At 49.2% G+C, this 20,666-nt stretch overlaps 18 protein-coding genes across 18 annotated transcripts; 6 read left to right on the forward strand and 12 right to left on the reverse strand.

Annotated features, from left to right (window-relative positions):
• Positions 1 to 259: 259 nt before the first annotated feature.
• Positions 260 to 1,369, forward strand: NEMAJ01_1652 (uncharacterized protein; the record flags this gene model as incomplete). Its single annotated transcript, XM_047915490.1, has 1 exon — positions 260 to 1,369. The coding sequence occupies one exon, from the start codon at positions 260 to 262 to the stop codon at positions 1,367 to 1,369; it is 1,110 nt and encodes a 369-aa protein (XP_047771447.1).
• Positions 1,370 to 1,537: 168 nt separating this feature from the next.
• NEMAJ01_1653 (uncharacterized protein) lies at positions 1,538 to 2,674 on the forward strand (the record flags this gene model as incomplete). The annotated part of the gene is made up of 1 exon (XM_047915491.1): positions 1,538 to 2,674. The coding sequence occupies one exon, from the start codon at positions 1,538 to 1,540 to the stop codon at positions 2,672 to 2,674; it is 1,137 nt and encodes a 378-aa protein (XP_047771448.1).
• A 417-nt stretch (positions 2,675 to 3,091) lies between these two features.
• On the forward strand, positions 3,092 to 3,517 carry NEMAJ01_1654 (large subunit ribosomal protein L26e; the record flags this gene model as incomplete). Its single annotated transcript, XM_047915492.1, has 1 exon — positions 3,092 to 3,517. The coding sequence occupies one exon, from the start codon at positions 3,092 to 3,094 to the stop codon at positions 3,515 to 3,517; it is 426 nt and encodes a 141-aa protein (XP_047771449.1).
• Positions 3,518 to 3,548: 31 nt separating this feature from the next.
• Positions 3,549 to 4,178, reverse strand: NEMAJ01_1655 (cleavage stimulation factor subunit 2; the record flags this gene model as incomplete). The annotated part of the gene is made up of 1 exon (XM_047915493.1): positions 3,549 to 4,178. One exon carries the CDS (start codon positions 4,176 to 4,178, stop codon positions 3,549 to 3,551), a length of 630 nt encoding a protein of 209 aa, XP_047771450.1.
• A 55-nt stretch (positions 4,179 to 4,233) lies between these two features.
• NEMAJ01_1656 (uncharacterized protein) lies at positions 4,234 to 4,908 on the reverse strand (the record flags this gene model as incomplete). Its single annotated transcript, XM_047915494.1, has 1 exon — positions 4,234 to 4,908. One exon carries the CDS (start codon positions 4,906 to 4,908, stop codon positions 4,234 to 4,236), a length of 675 nt encoding a protein of 224 aa, XP_047771451.1.
• An 80-nt stretch (positions 4,909 to 4,988) lies between these two features.
• NEMAJ01_1657 (histone H2B) lies at positions 4,989 to 5,408 on the reverse strand (the record flags this gene model as incomplete). Its single annotated transcript, XM_047915495.1, has 1 exon — positions 4,989 to 5,408. One exon carries the CDS (start codon positions 5,406 to 5,408, stop codon positions 4,989 to 4,991), a length of 420 nt encoding a protein of 139 aa, XP_047771452.1.
• Positions 5,409 to 5,776: 368 nt separating this feature from the next.
• On the reverse strand, positions 5,777 to 6,844 carry NEMAJ01_1658 (uncharacterized protein; the record flags this gene model as incomplete). The annotated part of the gene is made up of 1 exon (XM_047915496.1): positions 5,777 to 6,844. One exon carries the CDS (start codon positions 6,842 to 6,844, stop codon positions 5,777 to 5,779), a length of 1,068 nt encoding a protein of 355 aa, XP_047771453.1.
• Positions 6,845 to 6,891: 47 nt separating this feature from the next.
• NEMAJ01_1613 (uncharacterized protein) lies at positions 6,892 to 7,134 on the forward strand (the record flags this gene model as incomplete). Its single annotated transcript, XM_047915451.1, has 1 exon — positions 6,892 to 7,134. One exon carries the CDS (start codon positions 6,892 to 6,894, stop codon positions 7,132 to 7,134), a length of 243 nt encoding a protein of 80 aa, XP_047771408.1.
• Positions 7,135 to 7,150: 16 nt separating this feature from the next.
• NEMAJ01_1659 (negative regulator of the PHO system) lies at positions 7,151 to 7,945 on the forward strand (the record flags this gene model as incomplete). The annotated part of the gene is made up of 1 exon (XM_047915497.1): positions 7,151 to 7,945. One exon carries the CDS (start codon positions 7,151 to 7,153, stop codon positions 7,943 to 7,945), a length of 795 nt encoding a protein of 264 aa, XP_047771454.1.
• Positions 7,946 to 8,392: 447 nt separating this feature from the next.
• On the reverse strand, positions 8,393 to 9,214 carry NEMAJ01_1660 (uncharacterized protein; the record flags this gene model as incomplete). Its single annotated transcript, XM_047915498.1, has 1 exon — positions 8,393 to 9,214. One exon carries the CDS (start codon positions 9,212 to 9,214, stop codon positions 8,393 to 8,395), a length of 822 nt encoding a protein of 273 aa, XP_047771455.1.
• A 624-nt stretch (positions 9,215 to 9,838) lies between these two features.
• NEMAJ01_1661 (uncharacterized protein) lies at positions 9,839 to 10,516 on the reverse strand (the record flags this gene model as incomplete). Its single annotated transcript, XM_047915499.1, has 1 exon — positions 9,839 to 10,516. One exon carries the CDS (start codon positions 10,514 to 10,516, stop codon positions 9,839 to 9,841), a length of 678 nt encoding a protein of 225 aa, XP_047771456.1.
• A 997-nt stretch (positions 10,517 to 11,513) lies between these two features.
• On the reverse strand, positions 11,514 to 12,965 carry NEMAJ01_1662 (uncharacterized protein; the record flags this gene model as incomplete). The annotated part of the gene is made up of 1 exon (XM_047915500.1): positions 11,514 to 12,965. One exon carries the CDS (start codon positions 12,963 to 12,965, stop codon positions 11,514 to 11,516), a length of 1,452 nt encoding a protein of 483 aa, XP_047771457.1.
• Positions 12,966 to 13,308: 343 nt separating this feature from the next.
• Positions 13,309 to 14,355, reverse strand: NEMAJ01_1663 (uncharacterized protein; the record flags this gene model as incomplete). The annotated part of the gene is made up of 1 exon (XM_047915501.1): positions 13,309 to 14,355. The coding sequence occupies one exon, from the start codon at positions 14,353 to 14,355 to the stop codon at positions 13,309 to 13,311; it is 1,047 nt and encodes a 348-aa protein (XP_047771458.1).
• Positions 14,356 to 14,956: 601 nt separating this feature from the next.
• On the reverse strand, positions 14,957 to 15,940 carry NEMAJ01_1664 (uncharacterized protein; the record flags this gene model as incomplete). The annotated part of the gene is made up of 1 exon (XM_047915502.1): positions 14,957 to 15,940. The coding sequence occupies one exon, from the start codon at positions 15,938 to 15,940 to the stop codon at positions 14,957 to 14,959; it is 984 nt and encodes a 327-aa protein (XP_047771459.1).
• A 318-nt stretch (positions 15,941 to 16,258) lies between these two features.
• Positions 16,259 to 16,699, reverse strand: NEMAJ01_1665 (small subunit ribosomal protein S15e; the record flags this gene model as incomplete). The annotated part of the gene is made up of 1 exon (XM_047915503.1): positions 16,259 to 16,699. The coding sequence occupies one exon, from the start codon at positions 16,697 to 16,699 to the stop codon at positions 16,259 to 16,261; it is 441 nt and encodes a 146-aa protein (XP_047771460.1).
• A 60-nt stretch (positions 16,700 to 16,759) lies between these two features.
• NEMAJ01_1666 (uncharacterized protein) lies at positions 16,760 to 18,064 on the reverse strand (the record flags this gene model as incomplete). The annotated part of the gene is made up of 1 exon (XM_047915504.1): positions 16,760 to 18,064. The coding sequence occupies one exon, from the start codon at positions 18,062 to 18,064 to the stop codon at positions 16,760 to 16,762; it is 1,305 nt and encodes a 434-aa protein (XP_047771461.1).
• Positions 18,065 to 18,105: 41 nt separating this feature from the next.
• On the forward strand, positions 18,106 to 18,819 carry NEMAJ01_1667 (N-acetylglucosaminylphosphatidylinositol deacetylase; the record flags this gene model as incomplete). The annotated part of the gene is made up of 1 exon (XM_047915505.1): positions 18,106 to 18,819. The coding sequence occupies one exon, from the start codon at positions 18,106 to 18,108 to the stop codon at positions 18,817 to 18,819; it is 714 nt and encodes a 237-aa protein (XP_047771462.1).
• Positions 18,820 to 19,015: 196 nt separating this feature from the next.
• NEMAJ01_1668 (uncharacterized protein) lies at positions 19,016 to 20,521 on the reverse strand (the record flags this gene model as incomplete). Its single annotated transcript, XM_047915506.1, has 1 exon — positions 19,016 to 20,521. One exon carries the CDS (start codon positions 20,519 to 20,521, stop codon positions 19,016 to 19,018), a length of 1,506 nt encoding a protein of 501 aa, XP_047771463.1.
• Positions 20,522 to 20,666: the final 145 nt, after the last annotated feature.

Consider the following 20,666-nt stretch of genomic DNA (forward strand, 5'->3'; position numbering starts at 1 on the left):
CCGGCAGACAGCGGAAATGCACAGCATCTGCAAGACAAGAGCCCGAGAAAGCCAAGCTGTCAAAGGCAAATTAAAGAGGCAAAGCAGAAATTCCTACTACGCCGCGATGCATACGCATAAAAATGCATGCGTCGAGTTTTCTATTTCAGACACTCTTTTAGGAAAAGCACAAGCAAGATCATGCGCAGCCTCGCAATATCCCATATCCAAATGATCTCTGAGTGCATAAATACCCCAAAAAATCAGTCTTTAGCACGGAATGAAAATAAAGAAAATAGCAGTGTGTCTAACTGCAACGACAATGTGCCTGAAAGTTTGCGTGCATGCGAGCAGGGAGAACTTCACAGGAGACTATGATAAAGACTTTCCGGGCCTTCCCTTGTGCGCCAAAGTAAGCATGCGCGAAATAATAGAAAAAACAGTGGATGCTTCTATGAGAAATACCGGTCCTGGCCAAGCCCCTGTGCGGGTACAGCACGAGATTCCAAGGCCAGAGCCACTTCTGAGTGAAACCCAGAGCAACCACGAAAAATGTGCGCAGCCCGAAAAAGCGTCTTTCTTCCAAGAATTCCAGAGGCCTATGCCAGTGCAAGAGACGGGAAAAAAATCGGGCAAATTAGAGCCGGCCCAGCAAGAAAGGACCGCAATTACATGCGAAGACACGGGATACTCCTCCTCAGATGAATCCATTGAGGAGAGAGATCCATATTCAGTGCCCAAGAAGGAAGTGCTAGAGCTGATTTCCGATAACTTGGAGTCCAGCAGGAAGACACTGCTTGTGTGCAAGGAGCTAATGAAAAAGCTAGAGAGCAGAACAAAATGCGCCCGGAAAGACAATTTATCGCAGAGAATCATGCTGGGCCATGCAGTCCTGCTTTCTCTGCAGGACACTGCGCATGCTCTGCAGCAGGAAACTGCGAATTCTTCTGAGGCTCCCTACATGCAGACACTTGCGGGGATGGCCAAGCACTTCTTTATGGCATACGAATTAGAGCACTCCAAGCAGGCTCTGTGCCTGCTGGTTGGGTTGGACCTGTCGGGGCGAAAAGATGAGAACCTGCCCGACACTGTGCACGTCAGGTTTCTCGTACTGTGCTGCGGGTTTGAAGCTGGCTGCTTAAAACTGCAGAAACACATCACTGAGCTTAACAGCTTCCACACGAACTTTAAAAAAGCCCAGCAGGAAATGAAAAAAACCTTGCTTGAAATTTCCCAGTGCGAAACAGTCGACAAAATGGACATAGTCTATAAGTTCAAGGAGATGGGGCTAAATGTCTCTTCCGCATGCACAGGCTCCGCAGTAGATTCTGAGAAGGTGCCGCCTAAGAAAAGGAAAAAGCTCAGAGCGTGCGCTCAGACAGGCTTCTAAAGCGTTTGCTGAGAAAGGCGTAGGTACTGCCTGTGCATGGGAAACAGCTGTTTTGGCAGAGCTCATTTTTGGCGCGTGCTGGCAATGCTCATTTGCATCGCTGTTTTAATAAAGTATCTTAGTTAATATTCTGGCAGATGCATCATTTCGCAAAAGAGTGATTGCGGCATGATTAAAGTCTGCATTTTTATTCTGAAAAGCGAGCATTCTATCTCAATGGAAGGAAAAAAAACAAAAATAGGCTTTTTAATGCTGGTTCTTTGCGCGGTGGCAAAGGCAACCGCGTATAGTAGCTTGAAGAGCGAGCTGGAAAGGGTAAGCGAAGAATTCTACCAGAACATGTGGAAAGTGATAGATACGGAGGCGAGCAAGGCGGTGGCGCGTTGCCCGGAGAACACGCCCAAGAATGTGCTGGTATGCACAGCACTAAGCCATCTTCCGCACGCAAGCCAGATTCTGTACAACATTCATTGCTGGCAGGCTGCGATCAAAGTAGATGAAGCCACAGAGTACGAGAAAACCGCCAGAAAATTAATGCAGTGCGTGGTAGATGATGCAGTTCTGATTTCCCGGGCGCACAAAAAGACGCCAGAAATACTCATTTCCGACTGGATAATGCTTTCGAAGAGCGGGCACCCGAACATAGAGCAGATAATATTGGAGGCAATCAGCACGGACAAGGGCAAGCTAATGGAAAACACCCGGGCCACCCTGGAGAACATCAGGAAAGTCCTGAACAAATGCATTGAGGAGGTCCATGCGAAAGCCCAAGCCCAAGAGAAGAACCTTGTCTCTAATAGCATATATAGGCGCATACATAGGCTGCTAGAGTCTAAAAAGTCCCTATGCCTATCCATGAGGAGGTGCACGTTTTTCCTGGACAATAGTGTCTATTGGAGGAAGAAGCCCATATCCATTAGAATCGCTGTTAAAAAACTCAATACCACTCTCCTGGGATTTGGCTTTTCCTACAGCGCCAGCCTGAAGAATGTCACGGAAAGCCAGCTATTTGAGAAGTGCAGCATGGAGGGCAAAATCCAGCTATTACTCGGACTTGTGCACAGTCTGGCTTGCGGGCTAGAAAGCAAAGTCAGCAACATAAAAGAGCGCATCAAGCTGGAGAGCATGCGCATACTGTTTGAAGAGCAAAAGCATCCAAGTGCAAGACTCGTGTACGCAATTGTCAGAATTATACTGAAAACAAGAGTAGACGCTGCTGCAATAGCTAGGACGAAAAACGAATATATGCCAAATCATGGAAACAATGCCCTTCTAGAGGATATACTCTCAATCGATTGGAAATGAGCTGCCAAAATAAACTGCAGCCAAGACCTGCCGTCTCCGCAGTTTCCCAGCACAGAACAGCGCGAATCCCGTGCATTGCCAACCTACTGGAACATTCATACATCCGGGCACTTCGAGAGCAGAAAATGGAAGGGGACAGAATGCCCTGCCGGGAGAGTATAGCAGGCCATCCAGCATCCGCACTCCCTGGGCTGCACTTCCAATAGCTCGTAGATCTGTCAAGTACCCCAGATTTACGCGAAAAAGCAGCTGCCATGCCGTGGGACGCGCTGAAAAAAATGCACGGCCTGCATCCCCGCAGGACACACCCCAGGAAAGACTGCGCCTCTTCTTGCACTCTTTTATTTTCTGTTGCTCCATTTTCAACGTGTTTATGCGCTTCTGTCTTTTTTTATTTCTTTTTTCTTTCTACCCTGTATGAAGTTCAATAAAAGTGTGAGCAGTTCCAGGAGAAAGTGCAGAAAAGCACATTTTGCAGCAAACGATGCAAAGAGAAGACTAATCATGTCCTCGACTCTAAGCAAAGAGCTTAGAGAGCAGTACGTTTTCAAGTCCTTCCCCATTGTAAAGGGAGACGAGGTGCTGGTGAAGAGCGGAGACTTGAAGGGCAAGTCCGGAAAGGTCACAAAAGTAAACCGAGCCACGTACAAGGTAGTTCTAGACATAACATACAGAGAGAAGAAGAACGGCCAAGTGGCAACTTTTGGCATCCACCCGTCCTCGCTGGAGATCACCAAGCTATGCATGGACAACAACAGGCAGGCCCTCCTCGAGAAGAAGAAGAAAGCTAGATGCGAGCAAGACAGCGCAAAACTGCAAAAGAAAGAAACAGCTGCTCAATAAATGCCAGTTTATTTATCTTACATTTCTTGCGCTATTTCCGGAGGAGGCGCTCGCGTATTTTTTTGGCCTTTTCCTGCAGCTCCCCTGGAAGCTCCTCCAGCTCGTACTCGTGGTACTGCAGGATCCGCGTGAGTATCTGCGTTGCGTGCTTCTTCGTGGAGAAGGAGTCCATGAGGAGGCTCTCCAGGGCGTCTCTCGGGGCTAGTCCCAGCGTAAATATGATGTGCAGCAGGGAGGAAAGCAAAGACGGATTTTCCGAGAGAAGGCTCTTTATCTCCTCCGGCCTGTTCACAGCCATCTGCTTCATGTGCTTGAGAATGTCCTTTGTCTCCTCGGGGGAGAGCGTGTCCAGTGTCCCAATTATCCCGTCTATGTCGAGCTTGCTCTCGGCAGGCGCCTGCGGGACTGCGTTGTTGTCGGCGTAGTTTATTTTCACTGCCCTGTTATTCAGCATGATTTTCAGCCTGTTCACGGCAATGTCTGCGACAATGGGGGACTCGTACGTGCAGAACCCGTATCCCTTGGACTTGCCGGTTGCCCTGTCAGTGACCATCCTAAAAGCAACGACTCTCCCCACAGAAGAAAGCTCTTCAACTATAGTTTCTTCGGGGATGTTGAAGTCTATGTTTCCCACAAAAACAGTGCATCCTCTGTTTCCCATAAAAATTTGCGACAGCCACTCGCAAATATCACCGAGAGACTCCGGGAGCTGCCGCCTACTGAAAGCACGCGGGCCAGCTCAGGCCCCGGAGGAAGATCAAAGCCCCCACGGCTGCGCACATGAAGAAGTATCCCTGCACGCCCCACTCGTTTTCGTACGCGCTTTCCCTGTAGAGGCTCCGCACGGGCCTAACGAGTGCCCTGAAAAGGAGGAACGTTGCGACTCCGAGGGCAATATCCAGGAACGTATGGTAGTACGTGACTGTGGAGATGAGCAGCCTGTTGTACTCGAAGATCACCGCTGCAGAGACCAAGGCCATTCCCCGCCTGCGGAGCCTGCAGTCATTGTACAGGACGGGGCAGAGGATGAAAATCCCGTTCAGGAGCATGAAAGTGTGCCCCGAGGGGTTTATGGGGAGGTGCGTGCAAGACCGCGTGAATATTTTCAGGTCCTTTATGTAGACGATGACGGAGTCCTTCACGATGATGTACGCGGCAATTTCTGCGAGCAGCCCAAAGAGTGCGTGCATGGAGGACCTGCTGAGAATTTGTGCGTAAACAAGCACGTACGGAATGAGGCAGCCAAGCCTGTGGACGACCAAAACCTCAATGCTCTCGCAGAATCCGAGGGTTTTCCTTCCAACCAAAACCCTTTCCTCCGAGGAGTTAAAACAGGAGTAGAGGAGAATGTAGACTCCGTACAAAAGAAAGACCTCAACAAACAGCGCCATAAAAAAGAAAAAGAAGAAAAAATATATGCAGCGCCTGCAAGGTGGAAGAACAATCTTTACTATTTATTCTGCTGTTTAGCCTACTTGGAGGATCTTGCTGGGACCTTTGCGACGGCCTCTTTAATTTCCTTCAGTGCGTGTGTTCGGAGTTCTCCTGTTAAGTTTACAAGAGTGGCTGCAGTGACCTCCTCAAGGTTGATTGTCTGTTTGCCCACCTTCCTGGCGAGTATTTCGCAGTCGTACGAAATCTTCTCGATTATGTCGCAGACGATGTTGCAGAGGCTTTCAACCACTGGCCCGCTGACCTGGGGGGGTGCTGCCTGGTAGGTGTTCTTGAGCATTCTCTTCACGGACGATCTGAAGTTGTACTGGCTCCTTGCGACGTGCGCTACCTTTTTCTTCTTTTTCTCGCCTGCACCCACGCTCTTTGCTGGGGCCTTGCCGGCTGGTGCTGTCACCTTCTTCTCTCCTGATGCTGCTACTTTTCCTTCACTCTTCATTGTCTTTTGCAAATAATTTTCTATTTATACTTTTGTTTTGGAGGGAAAACACCCGCCAAAATAGAGGGCAATATTCCGGATATTTGGGCCATTCGGCCACTGCCCAGGCGTCTCTGCGGAGTCCTTCCTGCAGAATTTCGGGCAGGTCTTCTCTCGGGAGGGCAGAAAATCGCGCAGGAAAAGCCGAGGCGGAAGGCCAAAAGTTCGCAATTCGCAATTGGAAATTATTTGTGCTATGGCCCGGGCCAGAACTTTCTCTATTATTTAGCAGAAAGTGCAGGGCTCGGATGCCTCGCAAAGAGAAAGAATGCTGACACTTTGGATTTCAATGGTGCTCTGTGCCCAACAGTTTATTATACTTTTTCTGCCTACCTCCCCTTCCGAAGTATTTCCATGGCCTTGGTCATGTTTTTTGGCCTTTTTGCTCTCTCGACGGGCTTCTGCAGAGGCTCTGCGGGGGCTTTGTCGGAGGGCCACAGGATTAGGAGGGAGGAGAGAAGGAGTGGGCCCAAAATGACGCCTGGGTACCCGAAAACGCGCAGGCCCAGGAGAACACTTACGCTTTTCAGATACTTTCCGCCTGCCATTTCCACGCCGAATGTTTTTCTTCCGTAGAGCTGCTGGAGAATGCAGAGGCAGAAAAAGGCGAAAGCACTTACACGCTTTCCCTCCGCCCAGAGGAATGCGGCTGTGGGGGCTCCGTACAGGCAAAGCGGCATAACAGGAAATACCGTGAGGAATGCGCTTGCAACAGCGCTGGTTACGACGAGGGGAGAGCCAAAGTGCGCGCACAGAATGAACCCGCACAGGAACCCGTATGCACTTCCCACGGCCATGCTGTGGACGATGTTCTCGAAGGCGCTGATTATGCTTGCGTGCCGGGGGATGGGCTTGAGCACGTAGTAAAGCGGATTGTTTTGCAGCTTGTAGAAGTACCCTGTGAAGCCCACGAAGAAAAGCGTCTGCCCGAGGAGGGAGACTGCGCTTTGGCTGCCCTGCAGAATTTCCTCTTTCAGGGAGATGATCTTCAGGTATATTTTGTAGTAGACAACGGACTCTGAGAGTGTCTGGTCGCTGTGTATCTCCAGATACTGCGAAATCTGGAAGAGCACGGGAGCAAGGACCTTTTTTGCGAGAGTCTGCGTCTCCGGGGAGGTGCTGATGATGCGAGCGGCTGAAACCGCGCACTCTTTCAGCTCATTCCCGCACAGGAGAACCAGGACGGAGGGAAGCACTGCCAGAGAGAGCAGCGGAAACGAAGAGAGCAGCAGGAGAAACGGCTGCAGGATGGGGACGTGCTTTTTCCCCACCTGTTTGCACAGAACAGAGTAGCAAACAGCCCAAAATATGGGCATGAAATGGCCTGAAAACAACAGATAGTTCCCGTACACGACCAGGCCCACGAAAAGGGCCCTCCACAACTCGTCCATAAACATGGGAAAACAAAAGAAATGAATAAAACTACAGAGTGCAGAAAGGGCAAATGCAAAAAAAAAGAGCATGTGCGCCCAGGGAAACGGCAGTTGACAGATTCCTCAGAGGGCTAGTGGGACGGGAGGTGGAAGTAGTGATTTTCACGGGGGAGGCGTACGCAGGCGTGCTTCTTGAGTACAACTCGCGGGGGAGCGTGCTGGTCCAGCTTCCGGCAGAGATCAAGCAAAACAAACAAGTGCTTGTTCGGTACAGCAGCATAGTGTATATTGCGCATAAAAATAAGAAAAAGTGAATGTTTGAATTTTTTCATGAACAGATTCATTAGAAAGGACCTGCTTGGGTACGGAACATACTCGATGGTGTACGAGGGGTACGATGTAGAGAAAAATAGCAAGGTGGCGCTGAAGATAATAAAACTATCGGAGGAGGAGGGGATGCCGAACACTGCCCTTAGAGAGATATCCATAATGAAAAGCCTGCTCCACAGAAATATCTTATCTGTTCTGGATGTTTTGCACACGGAGATGGAGCTGACTATAGTGCTTGCGTATGTGGAGACAGACCTTAAAAAGCTTCTTGGAGGAAGCGTGCAGATAGACAGGCTCTCCCTGATCAAGCAGCTGGTGGAGGGCGTGGCATATTTGCACAGCAAGCAGGTCGTGCACAGGGACCTGAAGCCGCAAAACATTCTGGTGGATGCTGCAGGGTGCTTGAAGATAGCGGACTTTGGGCTGGCGCGCAGCTTCGAGATAAAGATGCCAGCGTACTCCTCGGAGGTCGTTACGCTCTGGTATAGATCGCCAGAGCTTCTGAAGGGGGCGAAAGTCTACGGGTACGCAGTGGACATCTGGAGCGTGGGGTGCATCATCAGCGAAATACTGACGGGTTCGCCCCTTTTCCCGGGAACGGACAAGCAGGACCAGCTGATGAAGGTCTCGAAGTACCTGGGGATACAGGCAACAAACCAGATGGAGTACCTCCTGAAGAAGCACGCAAGCCACGACCCTGCACTCTCGGGCCTTGTTTTTGAGTGCTTGAAAGAGGCGCCGGAAAAGAGGCTGACCGCACAGGAGGTGCTGAAGTACATGAATAGAATGCAATAAAAACAAAGTGGAGGACCGAGTGTGCGCAGTGTTTATGGCAGAGGAGGGCGCTGCATCGTGGCTTGGGTTCGTTTTCGGCCTTATTTGCTTCTCCATTTGGCCTTTTCGGGTTATTGCGCGCTGTATGTGCCTGCGGGCGTGCTGCAGGCGGTTTTTGCACGGAATGGGCCACGCCTGCCCGCTTCTGGCAAGTGAAGAATACGCCCCGGATGAGAGAGTGAACGCATGAACGCATGAACGCATGAACGCATAAAGACATAAACGCATGAAAATGCGTGGAGAGCCACTTATACTGGAGCTGTGCATTTATTTAAAGCGCATTCTGGTGCCGAGTGTGTACTCGCATGCTCCTCCTTTGCGTAGAATCCGAAATTATGCGCGAGTAAATGCGCTGTGCGTGCTGCAGAAGAGGACGCGCGCAGAACCTTGTTTTTAACGCCCTCCTGTTCAGCAGAAGGCTCTGAACAGCCGGCTTTTCCTGCGCTCTTTTGCCTTCTCAAAAATGCAGTCCATTTTCTTTGCAAACAGCATGTGTTCGCTCCCTGTGTCTGCATCGTCCAGCACATCCTCAGCCTCTTCTGCGAAAAGGCCTTCCTCCAGGCTGTACACCTGCTGCATAGACTCGCACGCCTTGAGAGAAAGATCCCTCTTCAGAAGAAGGCAGTCGCGCTCAAACATTTCGCAGAGCATCTGCATCTGGTTTCTGGTTTGGTCTCTTACAATGTCAATGCTTGGATGCGCCTGCATGATGTACCGGTCCGTGGCAATAAAGGCGTTCAGCAGGCCGTTGTCTTTGTACTTGTACACCCTTTTCAGCGCGCACAGAAAGCACTGCATCTTTACGCGGAGGATCTCTGCACTTCTTTTTGTCAGCATGTCGATGTAGCACCGAGCAAATTCGTCCCCTATCCCCCGCAGTACTGGGTATGCTACTGCAATGCGGGCGACCTCTTCCCTGCTACAACTTCTCTCTTTCCGGTCCTTTTTGCTTCTTGCTGCCTGGAGATTCTGGGCTTTCCTCTCCAAAAATATGCAAAGCCTGCTGAGGTATCTGCTGTTCTCCAGGCTTCTGGCTATCCTGTGCTCGGCAAAGCATTGCTCCCGGCGGGGCGTATCGGGCGTGGAGTAGAGACTGTTTGTGCCACCCCAGGGAGCAGATTCTATATGCACCTGCACGCTTGCTTGGGCTTCTTCTGCAATAGCCTCCTCGTGAATCGCCAGGCTCAACTTTGCAACTGCCAGACTTAGAAGTAGTTTTTTCATTTTCATGATTTTGAAATTTCAGCACGCGCATGCATAAATAGACAGAAGCGATGTTGTGATTTTAAAAAGAAATTTTGATTAAAAATGTGCAAGAAAACAAACAGTTTGCACTGCTTGCATGCTTGCATTTGGACGGAGAGAGGCCAAAAATGCAAAACCCTGCGGGAAAGGACTGAAGGCGTTTCCTGGGGGCGGGCACGGCCACTGTAAATCTAGCTGGCTCACGGTTTATTTTTTGGCACAGCTTGGCCGTATAAAGCCAGCACAGAAGGCTGCTGAGCCCGCGAGAGTGCAGGCCGCACTTCTCTGGGCTTTTTGCCCTTCTCTTGTCCGCTCTGCATCCTGTCCTGCGGTGACGTCTTCTATTTGACGGGCTCTGAGTGCTTATTATTGTGCGGCTGCGCAAGAGTGCGCATTTATGTGCAATTATCCTCACGCCATGCACATATCCTTTCTAGAGAGTTACCCCGCAAGGCACCCTGCTTCTGCCCGCGCCTCTACTATTATGAGAGCTTGCTTCTTATTGAAACTCTGTTTTCTTGCGGATGAAAGGCTGCTAATGCTGTTTGTAGCGCCATTTAGGTCTACTCGGATGTACTCAGCATCCATGGCTATGCAGCACTCTTTAACTCATACGGGGTTTCTTGTGCTTAGCAGCTGAGAGTTGAACTTGTTTTCGATTTTCACGTAAGTCAAGTGTATTTTGGTGATTGCTTTGTAAACATTCTTCATTATTGTATGCCTTGTTATCTCTCCACTTAGAGCAGCTATAAGCACTACCTTCTCCTGGGCACTGTTTTTCTCGATTAGGCAGCCGCAGGATGAGGAGGAGCCCTCGATTGACTCGGGATCTGCACCTTCCACCGCACTTTTCATGCGGCCCTCATCCTTTGCCAGGCACTTGAAGCATATTCCAAGTATTTCTTCCAGCATGGGGCGCATTTTCTCCCTTTGCCTGCTGGCTTTTTTAATGCCCCACACTATGGCTTTCCTGGTTTTCCAGCTCCTATGGCCGCTGAACGCACGCTCCTTGAAATACTGCTTCATCATGCGAATGCACTTAATCTCCATTATCCTGCTTTCTTCTAGAAGTGTTTGGATTTTTCCTATTAAAAGGTCCTGCTCTATCTCCACCTGCGTAATCTTCTTTCTTAAAAAACCATTCTCGGGCACTCTGGCGTCCTCAGAATAGGAACAGCTTGGGATGGCCATTTCCGAGCCGTCTGTGCCCTCCTGGCTTGGGCCTGCTGCAGACCCCAGAAAAACGGGCAAAAAGGGCAGGAATACGGCTATATTTTGCAACTTCATATCTACTAAAAACTAGTTTTCAATTGCATAAATATTTCGCAAAATATCAGATATTCTAACTAGTTAAAAAAATATCAGATGCAATGGATTTGCTCTAAATCTTTGCCGTTCTAGAAAGAGTACACCTAGCACCATTCGGGCATAGCACACGCACTCCTGGCCCGTGCAAGACCACTGCAGAGTCTCTGCCTGTTTCCAGGTTTTCTCTCACTTTCTGGCATCCCATACGATATTTAGACCTTCTGGCACTCCAGCAGCAGCGCAGGAGCAGCGCAGGCAGGCCCTCCCGTGAATCTGCACGCTTTCTGCGACCGAACAGCTCAAATCCACGAAAAAGATGCATGTGCAGGCCCTCTGAAAAAGACTCTGAGGCGCAGAGCGCGCAGTTTTAGAAAAAAACTTCTTTATTTTCAATTCTCAATTGCAGGCTTTCCCTATTTCATTTTTGTGCTTAGCCTAGAAAAGAAACCCTCTTCATGAGCCTTCTGCTTTAGGCGCACCGTTAAGCACGCACTCCCAAGTCTTTCTCCTGCAGACCCTCGAGTCGGTGCAATAGTATGCTCTCGTATATGTTCTGCAGAGCTGCACATGGATTGCTCCTCCTTGCTGCCGTTTGCCTCCGCGTGCTCTGCTATCCGCGTGCATGCAGTACATCCTGATTCGTACGGAGAGCATACATATCGCCCTCGTGTGCATCTTCATGCGATTCAAAATAGCGCATATTTACACACTATTTCCAAGTGCCATGGATCCGTCTTTGATCTCTGCAAAGAATCGCTGCGCTTCTTCTATGATATTTGACTATTTCTCCAGGGAGAAGAATGCGAATAAAAACTAGGATAAGCAAAATATGCTGCAACTTCTGAGGCAGACGCTTTTGAGTGCGCATTTATTTCTTGGGAGAGCGCGGTGGCTTACGCACGCATGCACAGTTGCACATTCCGCCACTTCTGCATGGTCTTGCTACTTTCCGAAGAGTCTTTTCTGCATGAGCCCCTCAGACCTTGGTCTTGTCAGGCATCGTCTCCATCTGTATGGCGTCAATGCATATTTCGTAGAAGCGCTGCTTGATTTCGCTTTTTGTCTCCGCCTCCAGAACCTCCTCCAGGCCTTTCTTGCTGATTTCCTTGGCATCTTCTAGCAGGCTGCAGGCTGCTGCATTAATGTGCTTCTTGAGCTCCCTGCAGCTTAAGTAAACGATGTCCCACGTCTTGTCTGTTATTGGGTACATGTCGGAATAGTGTATTGTAATGAACTCTCGGATGTTTTGTATTTCGATGGTGTTCATGGTCTTGAGCCCTAGGAGGCAGTGGAAAATGCACAGGAATCCAGCCATTCTGTCGCTCAGAAGCTTCTCAGACTCTCCCGGGGATTCTGCGTTTTCTGGTGCAAAGGAAGTATTTTCCGTCATATTCGCTGCTAAGTAGTATATTGTGAAAATATTGGACACGCGGTTGATGTGCTCCCTTCCCCTGCAGGTTGAAAATTCCAGGCGTGGCTTTGACTTGTCCGCCTGTATCGCCTCTATCATCTCCCTCATCTGCGCCTTCAATTCTTCGTAAGCCTCTTCCAGCTGCTTCTGCATCCTCCTGATCCTGCCCGGAATAACTGCCCTATCCTTCGTGCTTTTCTCTCTTAATGCATAATCTACTGGAGTCTTCTCTTTCGGTGTATAATCTACTGGAGTCTTTCTCTCATATGGTGTATATGCATAATTTACTGAAGCCTTCTCTTTCGGAATATAATCTACTACGGATGGACTCTTGCTTTCATATGGTGTATATGCATGATCTACTGGAGCCTTCTCTTTCGGAATATAATCTACTGAAGTCTTGCTCTCATATGGTGCTAATGTATAACCTACGGATGGACTCTTACTCTCTCTTAATGCATAACCTACTGAAGTGTTGCTCTCTTTCAGTGTATAATCTACTGGAGTCTTGTCTTTCGGTGTATATGCATAACCTACTGGAGCCTTCTCTTTCAGTGTATAATCTACGGATGTACTCTTACTCTCATATGGTATATATGTGTGGCTCTGTGCCTGCATATGTACTTCCTTCGGCTGAATTATGGGCCAATCCATAGGCTCTTTCTCCAGGGCGCGCATGGGCACTGGCTCTTTTTCTGCGGGTGTTGCAGGATTTGCTAAAGGTTGCACAGGCTCTGAGACGGGCCCATCGTATACGGGTATTTTTCTTGTAATTTCAGAGAGAACCATCTGGAGCAGGCTTGAATGCAGGCCTGCATCGTCGAGTTCTGAAACTTTTCTGGGAGCCTGCTCTTCCTTCGCTGGATGCTGGCTGCTTTCTGTGCAGGAGTCTCTGGGGATATTGCCAGGCAGGCATGCTTGCTTCACCGGGTAGCAGGCATTTGCCTCTGTTCTCTCAGAGTGGGTCGCCAGAACTTTTGCCATGAAAGTTATGCTTATTGCTGTATGTAGCTTCATCTAATCCTTTAATTTTTGTAAAGTGCAGCATTTATGTGCGTCTGATCATTAGATAAATAAGCTTTTTGATAAAATCATTTTGATTTATTTCGATTTCCCCGAGTAGATCGAGCAGAATCCGGCAGAAGAATAGCCACTGCCACTTGGGAGTTTTAAAGGGTGGCTTGCCGTGGCAGATAAACAAAACATGCGCAGAGTGTAGGTGGACCCGTCTTTATTGGTTTGTCTGAGGAGTGTCATGTGAAATGCCCCCTTTCGCTCTTCCAAGAACTAGCCCATTCTAGCGAAAGCTTTGCCTTAGAGAAGAAAGACGAACAAGTCTTTCCTCTGCTGTTGCAGGCTCTTATTCCGTCGATGTTTCCACCCTGGGAGCCCACTTAGGCGGGCCGCGTTTTATCGGCCACACCCGTAGATTCCGCAGCTCTTCCAAGACTTTGTCAAATTTCTCTTTCTGTATTATGCGCCAGAACTCTTCGGAGTCGGCCTCGCAGTTGAGCAAAGAATCTGTCTCTTCGCTTTCACTTTTATTTCTCACCATACATTTATATTCAAAGCAGCCTTTTATAGACATATCTAAATGATGTGTATCATCGTCAGACCCATTCTCCTGTATGCATAAAGGGGATGCATCCTTATCAACAGATTTTGTATTGGCTATGACTAGGGGAGAGCGGCTGGGATTTTGCAAGTGGTTATTAGGCTCCGCATTTTCTTTCTCGTCTGAGTCTGAATCTGAATCTGAGTACTCTTGGCCACAATAGCATTCTTCTTCATCCGAGCCATTGATTAAAACATATTTTATCGTGAATGTTTCATACAACGGACTCTTTGGGCAAAAATCTGCCGATACTATGCGCGTAAGCTTCTCGTTTAGACTAATAAGCCTTCTTTTCATCACGCAACACACAGTGTAGATTTGCGAGTATAGTGCCTCCTTCACGTTCCCTTCTGCATTGCAGTCTATCTCCTCTAGAGTGCACAAAGTGTCTGCTCCCATCGATTTTGCATCGTCACTGACATCTACTTTATTGAGATAACTCATAATTTTCTTGACTTCCGCCTGTATCTCTTGCACCATTTCACTGCTCAGTATAGTGTCCTCTCTTTTCTCGATGAACGCCCCCAAGCGCTTCAGGCTATCATGTGCAACTATCGCAGGCCCGAACTCCATAACTATATCATCACATTTCTGCGGCTTCAGTGGATTTGCACCCTTCCTGCACATTGCATGGGCACATATGCAGTGCCTGTAGAGTTGCTGGTTGGATTCAATAGCTTCTCGTATGTATTCTAGAAGATAGTTTTTCCTCTGCCCACTATCTGTTTCCATGCATCCAATCACACCTGCTCCCAAAATAAGAAGAAGCGCAATCTTTCTTGTTTTGACCATTTGTTTCTTCCTATAAATCTTTAAAATTATTATAAAGGATGGCCTTTCCCATCAATTTTTCGAATTTTGCATTGCACTTTCCCATAATAAAATCATATCTGTGCGTGAATCTGCAAAACTATGCTTTATTTCTATTTTGAAAAAGGCCTTTTATATCAGGAATAAAGCATAGTTTTGCACGGGGAAGGCATTTACACGCCAAAGGCAGGGATCTGCTGGAGGAATGCTGCCATCTTGCCTTGTTGTGGCGCATGCATCTGTGCTTGAAGAGAGAAAACACCTGGGATTTCCCTTGCTTCTGCACTCTGAAAAAGCTTTCCTCTACAAATAAAACTTGATCCATTTCTTTATTTTTCTGCCTCTTCCACGCCTTCTTCTAAAGGCGCAAAGTGAATCTGGGGCTCGATGGAAATAACACACCTGCTAAAAGTGTCCACACTCCACCTTTTGGGAGACTTTACTGTGCTTCCTCTTGCATGCGCTGTGGAATCTTCTCTCCCGGCAGGAGGAGACTTCTTGCAGGCCTTTCAGTGCGGACATCCCGCCCTACAAGGCGCAAATAGATGGACACACCGCCAGCTGCACCAATACCCACCGTCTCTTACTTCCTAGTGTTTTCACTCTCTAATGCACTTACTTCTGGATTTTTCCCTTTTTTGCACCTATTTATGGCCTCCTCAACTGAACTTTCCACACTCTTCTCCATCTCCTTTACTTCCCTTTTAATGGCTGTTCTCCAAATGGACAGCGTACTATAGAAGTCGTTCATAATCTGGGCAATATCTTCCCACACCTTCTCAACCGAAGCTGCTTCTTTTTCCGTTGGCACGTGCGCCTTACAAACCCCTCTTGCAGCCCGAATCATCTCCCTCTCCTCCGAGTTCTTCACCATATCCGCCATCTCATTCTTAGACTCCTGCATAAAGTTCGGCATTTCAAAGTATGCAAACATGCGAAGTTCTAGCCCGTCCATCCTCTCGAAATCGCACCCACACGCCTGCACACTCTCCTTCAGGTTCTCGTACGCTGCCTCCAGGCGCTCCCTGCGCTCTCTCAGGGCATCCTTGATAATTTCTATCTCTGCCCTGTACACTCTGTATATGCATAATCTCGCCTGAATTCTTGCTTCTTTGCTCGTGCATATCACTGCCCTGCAGATACTCCTGAGATGCTCTATGTCTGCGTTCGTGAAGTTCGTGAATTTTCCCCTGTTCTCCCCCAGAAGGTCTTTTATGCGCGTTGCACCAGTCTCTGCACTGCGAATGGAGTCGTTCTCTGCTGTTTCGTCCAAAACTCTGCTTACACGCAGGCGCATCAGATTTGTGTATACGACACTCCAGCAAAAAGCAAGTCTTTTCAGGCCCTCCTTTGCGTCGTGCATGGTCTGACTGCGGGCCTGTCTTGCGCTGGTTTTTTCCTCGAGGAGTTTCACGAACGCATCGAACTCGCACATCCCAGCCCACGCCAGGCCTTTCAGTGCGTTCGCCTCTCTCTCCTCCTGGACCCCCAATACGGCAGCTCCTCTTGTGCCCCCAACTATTCCCAGAGCCCAGAGAACTGTGCATGCCATCCTATTCGCTCTCATTTCCACGTGCTATTCTGTCCTCTATATACGCTTTATTAGCATTCCATATGTGCGCATTCTGCTCTTATTACAAAGTGCAATTACCCCGAGCTCTCCTTTCACATGCGCGGAGTGTGCATGCCCGAAACTGCAGGGTCCACGGAGTCCCGCACATACGCCCAGCCTGCACTGCATCCACCGGAAATCCACCGGAAATCCAACGAAAAACCACCGAAAAACCACCGGAAATCCAAGCATGTGCAGGAATAAACTAAACCCCAGGAGCTCCTTCCGGACACTGTAAATGGCTGCGTACATCACTGAATAGTAATAGTTTCTTTATTTCAGAGGCACAAACTTCGACGAAGAAGTAGCACCAATTCCGGGCTTACCGTGCGACACCATCTTTTGCGGGGAGCTGAAGTCTGCGAGCTTAAATCCTATCATCTCTGGCTTCACTTCAAACGTAATGTACTCTTTCCCGTTGTACACACCGAGCACGCACCCGACCATCTGCGGGAATATTATCATGTACCTGCAGTGCGTGGTCACACACTCTGGCTTCTCGCGGGTTCCCTCTGCAGCCATCTTCGACTTCTCGCAGTCCAGGAGGAACTTGATCTCTTTCTGGGTGAATCCCCTCCTTACTCTCCTGCGGGCGCCTGACTTAAGAAGATGTGCAAACTCCTGAATTGGCATCTTCACCAACTCTTCAAAGTCAACTCCTCTGTACTCAAACCTCCTAAATGTTTTTCTCTTCTGTGCTTGGGTATTTTCCATTACGGGGGTGAAAAAAAATAAATTCTATTACGCCTTCCTGCAGAAAAGTGCCACCGCCTGTCAGTTATTTGTGACTGTGCACTCGCCCTCGATGACTCTAGCGAGGGAAACCATAGAGGACTCCAGGAGCTCCTCACTCGCGTACACCCCAGATATTTCTATTGGGGAGAGACTCTCTTTTTCTTCGACTGTGTAGTACACCACGAAGGGGAAGAGCGAGTCTGTGTCGTCGCAGAGGCCGGAGAATTCAACGGCCTGCGAGTCGTCCTTCTTCAAGTCCTTCATATCTGCTACTATGTGGTCTCCTGATATCCGCCCTCTCTCTATCTCTATATCAGAAACCCTCTTTATTGGTATTCTTACATTCACGTATTTCACGTCTGTGCCAAGAGCTGTCACCTCCACGAAAAACTTGTACCTCTCCTCGGAAACTTCCGTCTGCCAGAAGGAGACTTCAACTGGGAGAACTGGATCCTCAAGCGTCCACTTCATCAGGATCAGCGGCGTATTCAGGGGAAGGTCTGTCTTTGGCTGTATTACATTCTTGCTGAACGCCTTCTTGTCGATGGAGGGGTGGCCTCGTGCCTGTACTGGCCTCTTTTTCAGGTCTATCCGCACGGACCCGCACTCTTCGTCTGTCACCCGGATCAAGAACTCGCCCATTCCCTCTATCTTCGCTGCCTCTGTAGCGGAATTCACGGTAGCTGTCTGCTTCTGGTGGCACACGAGGTTTACGCAATTCTCGAGGGACTCGATAATTGTCCGGCTCTTCTTCACCTCCTGCCGCACCTTCGCCTTTGCCTCGCTCTCCGTGCGCGGAGTCTTCAAGTCCTGCCGGAGGATTTTTATTTCCTCAATTTCTTTTGTAAGCTCTTCTATTGCAGGATGCATTTTCCGGACTTTATCTGCCTTCGCCTTTTCCTTCTCCCTGTTCTTCTGGATCATCTGGTGCAGGACTTCGTCGTTGCTCTGGAGGCTCACTACTTTCATTAGGTCTTCGACCGTTCTGTTTATCACGCCCTCCTCCACGAAGAGCTCGTCCAGGATCGAGAGGAGCGTAAACAGCTCGGTCTTGCTCTCCAGGCTTACCCCGCTTATAACGGACTTACTGACTACCTCCGCAATCTTCAGGGCTTCAGATATCTTCTCATCCTCCCCATCTGCGAGCACGACCACGTACAAATCGTCTATCTCCTGATAGAAGAAGCTTCCTATCTTGCTTGCTATCACAGGCCTCTCTGCCTCTTTTGTCCGCTCCCTCAGGAATATCTCCACAGCCTCCGTTACTTTCTCTTTGCTCAGCTCCACCAAGGGCCTTGCCATATACGATCCTGCCTCGTTCACTAATAGCACAGCTGCGAGCATAGCACAATATAAATAAAAAATACTCAATATTAAAATTGCACATGCTACTGCAGCATCTTCTCCCCCTGTGGAGTTCTACCAGGTTTGTATTTAGCAGAGTCTTTTTCAAAGAAGAAAAAGCTTTTGTCAGCCCCAGCACGAACTACTTCCTGATTATTGCGCACCCCGACGATGAAAGCATGTTTTTTGGGCCTCTAATCAGCAAAATAGATTCTTGCGGGGGAACACTCACAATTGTTGTTTGCACAGATGGGGGACTTGGCAGTGATCCCTGCGTGAGGAGGCAGGAAATGAAGAGGCTGTGCGAAGACTACAATATAAAAGTCTTCTTTTTGGAGAAACCAGACGGCTTTTTGAGCGCGCACAAAGAAGTCCTGCACAGTCTTGAGGTGATATACAGCAGCACGAGAAGCACGAGCATCCTCACATTCGACGAGCACGGAGTAAGCGGGCATCCGGACCACATATTCTGCTACTCGCTTGGGAGGTCCCTCGCAAAAAGGGTCGGGCTTCCCTGCATCCACGCCCTTCTCTCCGTCTCTGTGCTGGACAAGTACTTCAGTCCCGTTCTGCCCCCAGGGAGTTGGAGGAGATCTCCGGAGAGTGCGGTCGTTTTCAGCACTTTCCGGGAGTCTCTTGCGAACAGAGCGAGGATGTTCTACCATAGGAGCCAGCTGAAGTGGTACCGGCTCCTGTACATCGTCTTCTCCTGCTACATGGACTGCATCATTCTGAAGCGTATTCCCACCCAGTGACTTTTCTCGCCCTATCTTCAGGGCTTTTAGGGTGATCTCTTGGGTGATCTCTTTATGCGCGTATTAACCAGCGAATCTTCTGCGCCCAGAGCTGATAAATAAACAGAGAGAAAGTGCATGTTTTTTAAACGGGAATAAAATTTAAAAGGTATACTTTATTTGTATGCACTCCCCGAGAAACTTCTAAACAAGAAAATTAGGAAGATTTATGCGCTGCACCGGAGACTTTTCCTGTGAGAGCACTCTGAACTTTCTCTGCAGTGAAAGCCTCTGCGTGCTGCACCTCCCCATCTTCTGCTTCAACTTCTGCTTCAACTTCTGCTTCAACTTCTGCCTGTTCAGGCTCCTGCTCAGTCTTTGCCTCTGCCTGCATAAGTGCTAGTCTGTGCTCGGGTGCGTGATTCTCTGCTTTTTCAGGCTCTCCTGGGGATGCAACGGACAGGGCGTGCTCTGGAAGGTCCACCTTCTCCAGGGAAGCCTTCGCAAGGAGTGCGGGGGCGTGCTTCACCTCCACTGCAGTTTTCCCTCCTTCTCTGGGGATGCTCTCTGCACGAACAGGCACCTCCAACGCCTTCTCTTTCGGTGCAGCCCTGACGGGAGCAGCTGCTTCCTTCACTGGAGCAGCTTCTGCTACTTTCACAGGCAGACTCGCCAGAGCGTGCTCTCCTTGCACACTTTCCTCCGCTGGGAGAATAGCTCGGGGCAAGTCAGCACCTGCACTAGTGAGTACTGGGTCCCTGGGGAGCACCAGCCGAGGGAGTGCCTTCTTTCCGCCCTTTCTCTGCGGGAGAGAAACTGCGTGTTTTTTGGCTCTGTGCGAGCTTCTGTGCTTGTGCGACATTATCTTGCTAGCACGGGGAGTATTCTGGAAGTGCTCCACCCGGATAGGAGCCCTTTCAGGCACGACCTGAGATATTGGCATTTGCGGAATGCGGGTTTCTGGACGATGCAAAATTCCCTGGGAAAATCCTCCCCTCGGGGATATGCCCATGATGCGGTTGTGCATCCTGTGGGGGGATCCCTCCATGAGAGAAATTCTGGGCTTCGTGTACCGCACATAGTGGGCTTCAGCAGGAGTTTGCTCTGAAAACGTCTTTATCCTCATGAAAGAGGGCATGCTATTCTGCGGGAGTGAGTACTTTACGGGCTCTTCCTGGTCCTGGATTATGTTCTTCATTAGCATTGTTGGTATCTCAGAGGCTCGCATGTGGTTGGACTCTGCGGAGAGACTCGGTCCCCCCAGAAGCTTAGGCACCAGGTTCATCAGTTCAGGCCTCTCTATCAGGGCTTTTGCGATGTTTTCCGTTTGGATGTTTCCTTTCAGGTAGTTTTCTATGATGCTGTCCATCAGGGTGCTTGGCATAAGGTTTACGTCTGGCATAGGGCTCATTGATCCGCTCATTTTCTCAGAGAGCAAGCTCTCCTCCGGCCTGTGGGCTTGCTCTATCTTGGCCGCACTCAGGGGTGCAATGCCCTTGATTTTCTCCATTTTCCTCTCGATGTTTTTCAAGTCCCCTGCGAGGGTCTTCTCCACCTTTTCTTCGCCTTTCTTCTTGAGGAGCTGCGATATTTTGCTCTTCACCACGTTTAGGTCTGTCATTAGCTCAAGCAGGACCTTCCCCGTCTGCGACCTGTGCGTCAGTGTTACATACCCAACAGTAAAAACGAATGCCACTGTGCATAATACAAGAGTGCCCTTCATGATGACTTTTGCATGTCCTCCTTTTATAATGCACGTGAAACATTCCCACAGCAAACAAACAAAAGTCTCCAAGCGACGCAATCGCACGCTCTAATACAGAGCAGGGCCGAAACAAAGCCCAAGAACAGGAAGTGCAAAGAGGCAA

The sequence above is a fragment of the Nematocida major genome (genome assembly GCF_021653875.1).
Source record: "Nematocida major strain JUm2507 chromosome Unknown 2428, whole genome shotgun sequence".
Taxonomy (NCBI): domain Eukaryota; kingdom Fungi; phylum Microsporidia; genus Nematocida; species Nematocida major.